This window comes from Pyrus communis, chromosome 1 (assembly GCF_963583255.1).
Source record: "Pyrus communis chromosome 1, drPyrComm1.1, whole genome shotgun sequence".
Taxonomy (NCBI): domain Eukaryota; kingdom Viridiplantae; phylum Streptophyta; class Magnoliopsida; order Rosales; family Rosaceae; genus Pyrus; species Pyrus communis.
The window spans coordinates 15,982,692-15,996,153 of NC_084803.1; the positions used below are offsets into that span (position 1 = coordinate 15,982,692).

Sequence of the window (13,462 nt, forward strand, 5' to 3'; positions counted from 1 at the left end):
GGACCTCAGGCAAAACCTACTTTATTGAGCTTTTTTGAGCTTTCTTATCTTGAAGTCCAAAGTTAAATAATAATCCAAACAGAAACTATTAGAAGAGCACAAATTTCAAATGTACCAATAAAAACGTTTTTCTTGAAATAAACCACTTTCGTACACGCCAGAAACAGAGGAAGAAAAGAGAAACTATTTAGTGGACGTTTGTTTTCCAACGAAACTAGCGCGTAGCTCTCCATTTAGCAAACTCGAAAGACAAAACCTCATTCGCGTCGAAACTGAAAACTCCACCGTGCTCCGCTACTCACGGTCAGATTCACAAACTCCGACAACCAAACCCCTATCTCCACTTCCCTCTCAATTCCTTCGGGTTTTATCCGCTGCATATCCTAAGCATGAGACCTCGCAAGGCGGACGCTTCCAAACCGCCGACCGCTAAGAAAACCCCGCCGGCGAGGAAAACCGCCGCTAAAACACAACCGGCGGCTTCCCCGCCGGACTTAGAAGTGGCCACTCTGAAAACCGTCGAAACAAAGCGCGGTTGTGCCGGCCGACTGATGCTGGCCAGGAAGAATGAAACGACACCGCCTGCTGATTCGAAGGCCCCCAAATCATCAGGTAGTTATTGAATTAGTTTGTCAGTTAGTAGATTCATTATTTAATTTCAAACTTCAATTATTTAGTTTGATTAAATTAGGGTTTTATCATCTGGAATTTGGGTTGCTGCTGCATGTAGAAGTTGAACTTTGTTACTCAGCTGAACTAATTAAGTTGAAGATCTTTATGACTGATTATTTTAGTTCTGAATATAGCATTGTGATAGTTAGTTATTCACTTAGTCTTTTTTCTTTGATTTTAATTATTGGTTGGATTAGCAGCTGAGGGGACCGAGGGATCAGCTGGTACTGCTAAAGTAGCACCGGCGGCCAAAGTTGCTGTCGTGAAAAAAGTTCCTGCGAAAAGGTTGCCGGCCAAAGTTAAGACACTGGCATCTGCTAAATTTGTTTCACCGCAGACACCGAAATTGGGGGCATCAGTGAAGGCGAAAGCAGATGCATTGAACAAGGGGAAAGCCGCAGATGTTAGTGACGTGGAAGTGATAGAAAAGAAAGCGGTTGCTGAGAATGTTGGAGAGTCTGCTAAGAAGGATGGAAGCATTGTGGAATTTGAAGTAAGCACTGTTGAGAATGTTGGACAGCCTGGAACAACCAAACAAACAACCGTGGAAGTAAAAGTAAACCCGAATGAAGATGAAGAGGATCCTGAAGAGGAAGAGGATCCTGTTGAGGAGGAGGATCCTATCGAGGAAGAGGATCCCTTTGAGGCAGAAAAATCTGTAGCTGGGGAGGTTTCAGAGTTTTCTGAGAATGAACTAGCTTGTGAGGTAAAGGAGGGAGTGGAAGTGATTGAGGAAGAGGATCCCATTGAGGCAGAAAAATCTTTAGTTGGGGAGGTTTCAAAGTCTTCTGAGAATGAACCATCTCATGATGTAAAAGAGGGAGTGGAGGTGAAAGAAGGTCAGAAGGAGATGTCGGAGAGAGTAGAAGTGAAAGGAGATCAGAAGGAGGAGTCGGAGGATAATGGAGATGAAGTCGAGACCTGTAGTGAGGGTGCTAACAAGGTAGAAAATTCCAAAGAGGGGTTACAAGGAGAAGATGTTGAGCATGGTAAAGGGGTGTATGATGGTGATGAGCAGATGGAAGAGTATGGTGAGAAATTGGATCTTGGAGAACATGGAGAGGAGGAACTTCCAGAGGATGATGCAGAGGATCCCGCAGAAGAAACTAAGAGATTGGCTGATGAACATAAGGAATTTACAGCCCTTGCGAATGAGCGCAAGATGAGGAAAGAACGTGAGATATTTCTTGGTGGGCTTGATCAGGATGCTGTGGAGGAAGATGTGAGAAGGGTCTTTGAGAGGATTGGAGGGATAGTTGAAGTTAGGTTACACAAGAATCCTTCAACTAATAGGCACAAGGGTTATGCATTTGTGGAGTTTGAAAATAAGGAGTATGCCAGGCGTGCTTTGTCTGAAATGAAAAACCCCGTTGTACGGATTTTTCTTTCTGCCTTTCCTGTTTCATATTTTTGTAAACTTCATGCTAATTAACCAATTTGCAGATAAGAGGGAAGCGATGTGGGACAGCACCTAGTGAGGACAATGACACATTGTTCGTGGGTAATATATGCAATACCTGGACAAAGGAAGCTGTAAGTGCCAAATATCATATCAGTCTTGAATGCATAACCTGATAAACAAATAAGTAGCAAAAATGAATACTTGTGTAGGTATTTTAAAGTTTCTATATAAAGCATCTCCAGCTTGTTCACTCTTTCCCTTATCTTAATGTGGGATGACAGATTAAACAGAAACTGAAGGATTATGGTGTGGAAGGTGTTGAGAATATAAATCTTGTTCCAGATGTTCAAAGTGATGGGTTGAGCCGCGGTTTTGCATTTATTGAATTCTCTTGTCGTGGTGATGCTATGCTTGCATACAAGAGGCTTCAACAGCCTGATGCTATATTTGGCCACGCTGAAAGAACTGCCAAAGTGGCTTTTGCTGAACCTATACGTGAGCCTGACCCGGAGATCATGTCCCAAGTGAAGTCTGTATTTGTCGATGGGCTTCCACCTCATTGGGATGAGGACAGAGTTAGAGAGCAATTTAAATGCTATGGAGAAATCTTACGCGTTGTTGTGGCCCGGAATATGTCTACAGCCAAGCGGAAGGATTTTGGATTTGTTGATTTCTCTACCCATGATTCTGCTGTGGCCTTTGTTGATAGTATAAATAACATAGAACTGGTGGATGGGAATTCAAAGGTATTCTTGTGTTCTCTGTGTGTGTGTGTGTGTGTGTGTGTGGGTACAGAAACAAATGATTAGGTTATCTGGCACTTTGGAAAAATAAAAAATATATGGGGATGTTCTTTAACTGATTTGCATTTGTCCGTGCAATCATGTAGACACATAGACACCATCCTACGCACATGCATACATACACATGTAAGGGATGAACTTTATTTACAATTGTTATTGCAATTACTTGTTGGCCATTATTTTTTTCATATATGATTGCATCGGTCAGAATTTGTAGTTGAAGTAACGTACTCTTAATCCGTATTTTAATTTGTTACCTACCCATGTTGATTTTTGTAACTCTAGGTAAAAGTGAAAGCAAGACTTTCAAATCCTTTGCCTAAAACTCAGGCTGTGAAGGGTGGAATGTGCGGTGGATTTCGAATTGGTCGTGGTGGTGGTGGTAGTGGTATCTTTTCAAGATCTGGTAAGAGATATGTTTGAGTTTTGATTGAAAATTCATTTTGATTTGCACATCATTTCTTGTTCTCACTCTCTAAGTCTCTATTGCTCACAGGACGGGGTTTTGGTCGCGGTGGACATCATTTCAACCGTGCAAAGTTCCAACCTGACAGACATTTCTATCGTGGTGGACGTGGTCAAACTGGCAGGATGGGTTTCCCGAATGAATATGACTTCGATTACCCATACGAGTTTCATGGACGAGGTTTTTATTGTGATTACATTTGTGTCTTGTAGTTTCTCCCCCAAACAAATCTTACTGATTTTGTTATGTTTATCAGGGGGAAGAAGGGGCTCTTTCAGGGACGGTCGTTATGGATTTGGTGGAGGTGCTTCAGTTGCTGCCCCACCATCAAGACCCTACACAGATCGACCTTGGCATGATGCCCCTGATAGAGGCTATGGTATGCATATTCCTCCTAGGAGGCATCCATATTCTCCAGGACAGTTTGATGGACCATTCATGGGGGGTCATTTTGATGAACCTTATTTTTACAATGATAACGCACATGGAATAAAACGTCCATTTCACATGAGAGTAAGCTTCTCTTGATTTATTTTTTTATTTTTTTATGTTTTTGTTTTTTTTGTTAAGCATTTTAGGGTGTTCCTTATCATATGAAACTGCTACTTCTAGGACTATGATCATGACTACTCGGAGCCTAGTAGTCGTCGCCCACGGTTGGATTACACTGATCCAGCAGCTTCGTTTCATGGAAACCATTATAGGGGTAAAGAGTTTATGCTCAGTTTTCTTTTAATTTTCCTCTCTTCTCCTCGTCTTGCCTGTATAGTTACTTTTATGTCAGTTTACTATCTTAATTGACTTGTCTTTTAGATACTTACGGAGCTCGCAGCAGTGTCTACCCTCATGATTATTATGGTCCCGGAGTAAGCAATTGATGTTCACTTGATCCTTACTTTACATTTTACATTAACGTAATTATGATGCATAAAATCTCGTTTTGCAGTATAATTTCGGTCCATATTCATCTTATTTCGAGGGCAATCACTCATATGCAGGTGGCCGCTACTATTAAACTCAAGAACTTTTTGGTAATATGAGTGTTTTGTGATTTTAAGTTCTAATCCGTTATTGTGAATTTGGTACGTTAATGTCGTAATGGTACTTATTTAATTGTGATCAGGTGTACTTTATCAAAGATGGGCTAGCGGCTTGCTGTTTGAAAGAAGTTGCATAGTTTTTTTCTCCTCTATCTGTCTTCTTCACTTGTTCGTTGCCCATTAAGTTAATTTTCAGTAGGATTCCAAATCTTTTCTGTTTGTAGTTTAGGTAGTCTCCAAGGGCCTTGACTTAGAAACTAGTAATTATGTGTATAGTGGAGGTGGAAAGAGACTGACTCATTAGGCATGGACAACTCGATGCACTGTGTTATAGTTGTTCTTTTGAAGTTAAGGTACTTGTTTCATCCCTATCTATAAATACCGACCTGGGTCAATTACTTGTTGATTGCAGTTAATTCTGTGGTTTAGAGAAGTCAAGTTTGGTGATTTTAGAGATGACAGGTTTTTAGTTTAGGTTTTATCCTTTTTCATGGAGATGCAAGGGTTAAGGTCAGACATGCAGATGAAGATGAACCGACGGTTTTTTATGGAGAGACAAATACGTATAAATTATGGAGTTCTCTTCGAAATAAATGAGAAACATGTGTGATTATATTCTCAGAGGTTTTTCTAAATTAGGGTAGGCTCTATATGACATTCTGATGTTGGTGTATATGATGTTATGTGGTGCTTATCTCCATACTGAAATGTAGCTTTGGGTTCTTTTGTTGTATTTAGCATGGATTTAGCGGTTCATAACCAGTTTTGCCTTTTGTCATGAAACTGTTCTGCCAGAGGTATACCTTAGTTTTTGTATTTTTCCGAGGGATGATGCCATTTGGAATTACAAAAAATTCAACCACATTTGCTTTGATGTTATATCTGCGAGGAGCATAAGGGATTGATCAGGTCATATGGTGCCCGGTTATATCAATTTCATAAAAGGTTTATCTTGTGGAAGATCCCTGTGAGGAGGAATAAGGGGTTCATCGCTTTTCAGGTGACAACTAGTTGTTGGGCAAGTAGTTTTAAAGCTCCGACAAATGAATTTTTGTGGTTGTCATCAAGAGATTTGGACTTTCTATGGTTGAATTTTCTTCTCTAGTCTTGGCATATGCTGGCCATTTATGATTTTTTTTTCTTTCTGGAAATTGGGGGCCGGATGCCGAATGTGTTTGGTTCTCAATTGAAGTTAAAGGTATATTGTCTGTTGTCTCAAACGGGTAGTGGCTCAGGCTGTATTTCATTCTGATTATCCAATTACTTTTCGTTAGGGCTTTAGATTGTATCATCATTGTGATTGAGTAGGCAAATGCTAGTCATTCATGATGTTTCTGCTAATCTAAATGCACTACTTTTGGGTTCTTATTTGAAGGTAGTTAGTCTTTGTTTTGTCAAATGGGTAGTAGCTTCGTCCTACCGATCCTCTCCCAGAAGAGGATCTGTATGACTCTGCTATGATTGGTTTTGACATACTTAACACTGCCCACTAGAGGATTAGGTATTATACTGACTTGTCATTGATTGGTGTTATGACCAGTGCCTCTTGTTGCGTATCGCGTAACATTAAGATTTTCTTACTAGCTGTTGTATATAGGTTCCATTTCTCTGTTGAAAACATTGAGCATACAGAAACATGGATAACTGCTAACTGTATAGGCTTTTTTGGTGTCTAGGATTGGAATGGATTGGTTTGGATTGGGTAACTCTCTAGATCCAATGTATGTTGAAGAATTGGATCTAAACTTCCAAATTTTGGGAGGGATAGTTTTTCTTCTTACGAGTCCATCTTTTATCCTCAGTTGACAAAAACTGGAAGTAGGCATATATTGAATATAGTGAGTTATCTAATTCAGCCAATTTTAAACGCCAAACGAGGGCATGTAGAATGTCATGATTAACGTATGTCGGTACAGTATGTGGTGTGTTTGATTTTCTGCATTATGGTGCTACTTTTCTGTTTGGCAGTCTCGAATAATGCAGGGTGCCGTACAGAGAGTTGAATTACGAGCAGGACATTATAAAGTTCCTCTGTCATGTCATTTGTTCATTCAGGTTTCCATAACAGAGAAAATTCTAGAACAAAAACCAAGTCTTTACGTTGGACAGAGAATTTGTAAAGACGTGGATAGTTTATATCTTGTTTATTATAATTTCACCAAATACAGTTGATCGATGTCTTAAAAACTTTCGATCAATTACGTGTGAAAATTTTGATTACGACAATGGTCATTGAACTCATATTTGTATTTGATCTTTTTCCATTACTTTAATTTTTAAATTATGCGATCCTTTAATTGCCCCGCGTGTTTCACTTTTATTCTTTACTCCTTAAATAGGAGATCAAATTGACGAAAAGATTGAAGTGGGACATATAACGCAATTGGAAGACCATAGAATTTAAACACGGAAGGTTGAACATGGATATACGTACCACCTAGGGCGTATTCAACTCATACTTGAAATTTGGGCATTTTCACAATGTAATTGATGGGAAACAAATGGAGTATAGAGAGAAGATAAATTGAATTCCAACAAAAGAAAAAGAAGATGAACATAATTAGAACAAAGAAATTTAAGATGAGTAGAGCTATATGTGTGAGCGGCTTTTTTCACGCTTTTTTTTTTTTGTGCACACTCCTCTATGCCTGTGTCACTTGATTCGCATTTACGGAAATTATTTTGCTAATGATAAACCTCATTCAACCAACAAAAACAAATGTTTCTCTTTCCCTCTAAAGAAATTGTTATTCTTTTGTTTTTCTACCACAATTTCACCCTTAAATGTAAACCATTTTTGCTCCTTCAACCCACATTACAAAAAACACACTTTCCTCTCTTCATTAACCCCAAAATTCCACATCCAAATAAAAATTAAACCCCCAGAAAATCCCCGACAAGAATAACCAGAAAAACACAGACAAACACACTTCCCACCACAATCAAACTCGATGACAAAACCAAAATCGCCCCGCAGGAAATCCAGCATCCAATTCTATCTCCACGTGTACGTCCCCGATTTCTCCTACGCACACCTGGCAATCCCCAACACATCGAATCGCCCAATCACTGCCCAGAATTTCTCAGCCGCAGATTGCTCCCTCCATTTAAATTCCAAGAGGTCCAGTTTCTAATCCCGTCAGTTGGTTATCTTTCTACTGCGGAAACGAAAAATTTAGCGTTTTCTTTACTCTGTTTTTGCGATGTCAGTCACCGAAGAAGCTCAAGCACCCGCCGTGGATGCCCCACCGCCGGAGGAGGCTCCGGTGACGGAGGAGCCCAAGAAGGAAGAAAAGCCAACTAGGCAGACGAAACCCAGGACTCCAAAAGAGAGAAAGCCTGCACAGCCAAAACCCAAAACCAAAACCGCCGCTCATCCTCCATACTTTCAGGTACTTGAATTTGTGAATTCAGATCCCGATTTCTTCATTCTTCATTATCTCCATTTCTGCTTCTGGGTTTTTGATTATGGTGCTCGAATTCAAGATTTGTGATCATTTTCTTCAGTTTTTGAATCTGGTTTTGAATTTTGGTTGCGAATTTTGTTTGCAGATGATAATGGAAGCACTTATGGCGCTGAACGAGAAGAGCGGGTCGAGTCCGTACGCCATAGCAAAGCACATGGAGGAGAAGCACAAGGCGGTGCTCCCGGCGAACTTCAGGAAGACTCTGGCGCTGCAGCTGAAGAACTCGGCGGCAAGAGGAAAGTTGATCAAGATCAGGGCCTCGTACAAGCTCTCCGAGGCGGGCAAGAAGGAGAAATCGACAGCCAAAACAAGCGCCGTTTCGAAACCAAAATCGGAGAAGAAGACCAAAACGACCTCCTCTGCTAAGAAGCCCGGGAAAAAGAACAAGATGTCAACCGCAGCGAAGCCCAAGCAGCCCAAGTCGATCAAGAGCTCTGCTGCTAAGAAATCGAAGAAGTCTGCTGTTTGAAATATGTGAAGACGAAGAAAGATGTATAAAAAGTAGGGAAGAATAATAAGTTGGAGAACGTTGTGTTTGTCGGTGCTCTGTCTTTTTATGTGAATATATGGAATCTTTTGGTGTATGGAGGAGATGGCCGGAAACTTTGGAAAAATGGGGTCTTTTTGTAATCTGCAAGTTTTCTTGGAATGAAAGAACTAACTTGTGCTAATTGCTGAGTTTTGCTTTTCATCCCTCTCTTTCATTGAGGGAGCCAGAAATTATTTCAAATGGTAATACCATGAAGAAAGTGTATATGAAAATACAAACCCTTAAAATTATCTTCAATATTGGGTTAAAAGCTAAATAATTTAGTTTGGAAAATTTAGCTTTTAGTTTTTCTACTTTAACCGTTCTGATTTAAAATTTTAACTCGGAATTATTAAAGAATGAACTTAGGCTATTTTTTTCAATTAAATTTAAAAAAAAATATGTAAATTATCGTAAATTAATTTTATAAATATTTTAATCTAAAAAAATTTAAATTTTGATAAATATTAAAAAATCACTAAATTTTCTATAAAACAAGCTTTCAACTTTTACTAATCTTTCAACCCTAGACTAACTTTCAATTCTCCAACCGTTCAACACCAAATTTTCAATTCACCAACTGTTCAACACTAAACTTTTAACTTTCACCAACCGTTCAACTTTCATCAATCATCCTCTATATAAACATATGTCTAATATTTGGTGATCACACAACCTTTCAACCTTCAATCATCCTCTATATTCACCAATCTTTCAACTTCAAAGAATTTTTGTTTCCTAAAAATTCTCAATATCTTATCAATGGGTGATAGAAGAAGGTGTAGCATGGCAATACAGATGGCACAATACCAATCAAAGATCGAGAGGATGCATAATTGTTCAACGCCGAAGTTGTAGTTATCAACTCGTTTATGCAATCTGAGCACCATGGAGAATCTAGTCATCGTTGTTCTGTTACGGGGCGTTCATATGTGCATCATGATAGAAAAGAGTGTTATGGCTGAATGATGAAAGATTATTTCATCGAGCGTCCGAAATTTCCTGCTCATGATTTTCGAAGGCAGTTTCGGATGAGGATAGAGTTTTTTGAAAGCATCTTGAATGCAGTTGTCAATCATGACCATTACTTTGTAAGAAAGCTAAATGCCGCAGGCCGGCAAGGTCTATCACCTCATCAAAAGCTCACATCTGCTTTTTGCATGATAGCTAATGGGTGCTCTGCAAACTCAACTGACGAGTATTGCCAATTTGCAGAAAGTACTGCTATTGAGAACCTGAAGCGTTTTTGTAAGGCAATTGAAAGCATATATAGAGCCATATACCTCTGCAACCTAAATCGTGAAGACTTGAAGATGCTTCTACGCAAAGCAGACAAAAGAGGCTTCTCTGGCATGATAGGAAATCTCGATTGTATGCATTAGGAGTGGAATAATTGTCCTACTGCTTGGGTTGGCCAATTCAAAGGCCGTCATGACAAGCCAACCATCGTGCTTGAGGCTGTGATGTCTTACGACACATGGATTTGGCATGCTTTCTTCGGCACTCTTGGATCAAACAACGATATCAACGTTCTTTGGTCTTCTCCTTTGTTGATAATGTTGTCAATGGATGGGCACCAGAATTTCGGTACAAGGTAAATGGTAATAAGTATGAGTTAGGTTACTGCCTAACTGATGATATTTATCCTAGTTGGTCTACCTTTGTCAAAAGTTTTTCTCATTCCGATAGTGCAAAGAAGAAATTATTTTCCCAGATACAAGAGTCTTACAAGAAGTATGTGGAGAGAGCGTTCGGGATCTTACAAGCTCGATAGGCCATTATTAGAAGGCCTGCACGATTTTGGTAGTCTGAAGACCTCCATTTAATCATGATGATGTGCATAATTTTGCACAACATGATTGTAGAAGATGAGTACATCAAAATTGAAAAAGATTCAAACGAAGATGTGGATGATGACCAACCAACACATGCGAGAGCTATTGCAAGAGATGTTGAATATCTTGCTCCAACCACATATGAGACCCGACATGATAGGGTCACCTTGAGTGAGTATATGAGACGTTTAAATAGAATTCAAGCTCCTCAATGTCATGACACACTCCGTAAAGATTTGGTTGAGCATGTATGGCGCCGAGAAAATGAACGCTGATGTTGTTGGATAAGCATTTATGTAATAATTTTAAGTGTACTATATTGTTATTTTCTAGTAATAAATTTAAGTGTCTTCTTTTGCAAAGTATTTTACTACGTTGTTATTTTCTAGCAATAAATTTAAGTGTCTTTTTGTGCAAAGTATTTTGTCTAGCACGTTGGATAAATTATTGAATGTAGGTTGAATTATTGAAGACATCTATTCTACATCAAAGTGTGGAATAATAAGACATAAATTATTGGATAATTAATAAGACATAAATTTAATAAAGTACATAAACCACATAAATTTAATGCAACCGATAGTTTATAAACCACATAATTAATAAACTACATAAACTTAATACAAACGACAATTAATAAACTTAATTAATAAAACACATAATTCATACACTATATAAATTTAACAATCATATCCACCATCTTCATTTGGTGATGGACTTCATTAAATGTTGGGATATAAGGTTCAGAGGATTCATCATCTTGAAACATACTCCTTGAGGCAGACTTTCGCATAATTTCCTTTTTCTTACCATGTAAGAACTTATTCCCCTCTGGAGTGTATTTGCTGAGGTCCTTAATCATGAATTCAATTTCAAACCTATTTTTCTCCCTATCCGAGATTTCCTTCATTTGCAAACGCATTCGGGCTGCTTCTTCTTGGCGAGCGCTATGAGTTTCGTTCAATTTTGTAATTCCGGTATCAAAGTGTCCACTCATTGGATCTTGGGACTTCCCTTTTCTCTTTGCTTCATTTTGCTTATCTCTTCTTGAGGGCCTTGCAAAAGAAGGAGATGAGGTCATTTCATTGACACCTTCATCTCCAGCATTTGTCTGTGCAGCTTCACGTTGAAATAATCTTCTCTATTGTTGATCCGCATCGGTTTCCCACCTTGGACAAGCCTTGAGGACGTCCTAAGCATGTTGAACTTAAAAACTTGATTTTTTGGTGTTACTCTTGTCTTGTAAATTTTCATTGCTTTGTCACCCTATGCAAAAAATACATAAAAATAATTAGTTGCAACATAATATTATGTACATGACAAATAAAATATCAAGAACAAAACTCATAATTACTGTGGCCCTCCTTCTACTAGCCATGCCAACCACGGCTCTTTCCAAGCTTCCCTTCCATAAAGTGCATGCTTTGTTGATAGTCTTCCACCGATCATAAAAAATTGGAAGAGTAAAAGAATGAGTTGCTGGAAAAGAACAAGGGATTGCTGAAAGAGAATAATGAACTTGAATGGCAGCAAGAAAAGTCTTACAAGAAGCAGTCTGAACTCAGTGCATTAAACAAGGAAAAAATGGAAAAAATAAGAGAGAAATTTCAAATTCTAAAAGCTAAGAATATTTCTCTTGAAGAATTGGTGAATAAGCAACAAGAATATTTTTTTTTTTTTTTAGCTAAACAAGACATTGGGTTTCATCAATGAGGTTGAACTAGAAAAAGAATAGCAAACTGATAAACTTGTTCATCAAGAGTCTACTACTGATTCAGCAACTGAAAGCAAATCTATTAAAACTGAGGAAAAAATCGTAATCACCTTTGATCAAGAGGTAGACATCCAGTCAAAACAGGTTCTGCAAACTCTAGAAGAAGTACCAACAAAATCTCAAACACTTGTTCAACCTCAAACTAGAACAATGGTCAAATGCATCAAGTAAAAAACCAAAAAAAAGAAGAGAGACATGTAATTCTATTACACTGTCATGGAGAAAACAAGAGAATCAAATGAGTGGAAAGGTCATTTAGCATACTTTCACCTACCCACAATGGATAAAAAAGTCATCAACCTTTTTTGGAAAAAAAGCACCACTGTAAGAAAAAAATTACAACTAAATCTATAATTTTTGTTATACTTCAAAATACTGATTATGCATTAACATATTTCTATGTATATTGTATTTTAGGGACATATATTGGTCATCAACTGTAAATGAGTTCAGCTACTATGACAATTTTGTGATGAAAAAAAAAATATGGATGGATTCCTTGTAGATGAGAGTTACAAATACTATCATTGATGCACACAACTACATTACCAAGAAAGCAGTTTGGGTCATCAAAACTTCTATTTCTTGGTCAATATCTTTATAAGTTATAAATATTAAATTTAGACAAAATCCATTCAATGTCATTGAAACTGTATATTGATGTTTCATACACATGTCCACACTGGTGATTCATATCGATGCTGCATACTGATTATTCATATACTAATTATATTCTGGATAAACAAATGAACTTCACCTACTATGAAAACGACGAAGCTAAAATGAAAGAATTAAAGCACAGTTTGGGGGACCAATTATGTTGCTTATATAAAACTGATGCTGCACAAGTATTACGTTGAAAATTATTAAAAGTTTATGAGGGAGGAGGGGTTCCCCCCAACCCACCACCCCTAAAACTTATGCCAACTGATTTTGCAAGATTTTACGAGCTGATACTGCACAAGTATTACATTGAAAAATATTGATTATATAAAACTAATGCTGCATAAGTATTACGTTGATTATATAAAACTGATGCTGCACAAGTATTACTTTGAAAAATATTGCCTCCTATCCATACAAACATGAACTCAATTGCTAAAAATTGATTCTTCATAAATTAGGGAACCAAGAATTGCAAAATACAAAAAACTGATGCTGCATACAAAACGTATAACTTGATTCTGCATAAAATCAAAAACTTATTCTGAACGAAAAATAACAAAGAACTTGATCTGATAACAAATTTCCATAAATAAAAATAAATAAAAAAAATCCAATACTCAAAAAATAAAAACAAAAATCAAATTAAAGTCTAACATGTCTGCTTGTTATGGTGTGAAATCTGATGACAACGACCACATCTTACACCTCTTGTCTTATTTTTAGACTTGTAACAATGAATATGTGGTCTACCACCTTGTCTCCTTGTAAGAGGGGCTTAACATCAGCATTTAGTAGATAAAAAATGGGT

General features: G+C 37.8%; 3 protein-coding genes across 3 annotated transcripts; all 3 read left to right on the plus strand.

Moving 5' to 3' along the window:
* The first annotated feature begins 216 nt into the window (after window positions 1-216).
* On the plus strand, window positions 217-6,451 carry LOC137747867 (uncharacterized). Its single transcript, XM_068488009.1, has 11 exons — window positions 217-612; window positions 873-2,044; window positions 2,116-2,205; window positions 2,356-2,820; window positions 3,163-3,283; window positions 3,374-3,523; window positions 3,600-3,856; window positions 3,956-4,049; window positions 4,157-4,209; window positions 4,290-4,374; window positions 4,467-6,451. The coding sequence occupies exons 1-10, from the start codon at window positions 390-392 to the stop codon at window positions 4,356-4,358; spliced, it is 2,694 nt and encodes an 897-aa protein (XP_068344110.1). The 5' UTR covers window positions 217-389; the 3' UTR covers window positions 4,359-4,374; window positions 4,467-6,451.
* Window positions 6,452-7,509: 1,058 nt separating this feature from the next.
* On the plus strand, window positions 7,510-8,521 carry LOC137745794 (histone H1-like). The gene is made up of 2 exons (XM_068485810.1): window positions 7,510-7,775; window positions 7,936-8,521. Exons 1-2 carry the CDS (start codon window positions 7,587-7,589, stop codon window positions 8,317-8,319), a joined length of 573 nt encoding a protein of 190 aa, XP_068341911.1. The 5' UTR covers window positions 7,510-7,586; the 3' UTR covers window positions 8,320-8,521.
* Window positions 8,522-9,347: 826 nt separating this feature from the next.
* On the plus strand, window positions 9,348-9,761 carry LOC137712204 (uncharacterized). Its single transcript, XM_068451339.1, has one exon. The coding sequence runs from the start codon at window positions 9,348-9,350 to the stop codon at window positions 9,759-9,761; it is 414 nt and encodes a 137-aa protein (XP_068307440.1).
* Window positions 9,762-13,462: the final 3,701 nt, after the last annotated feature.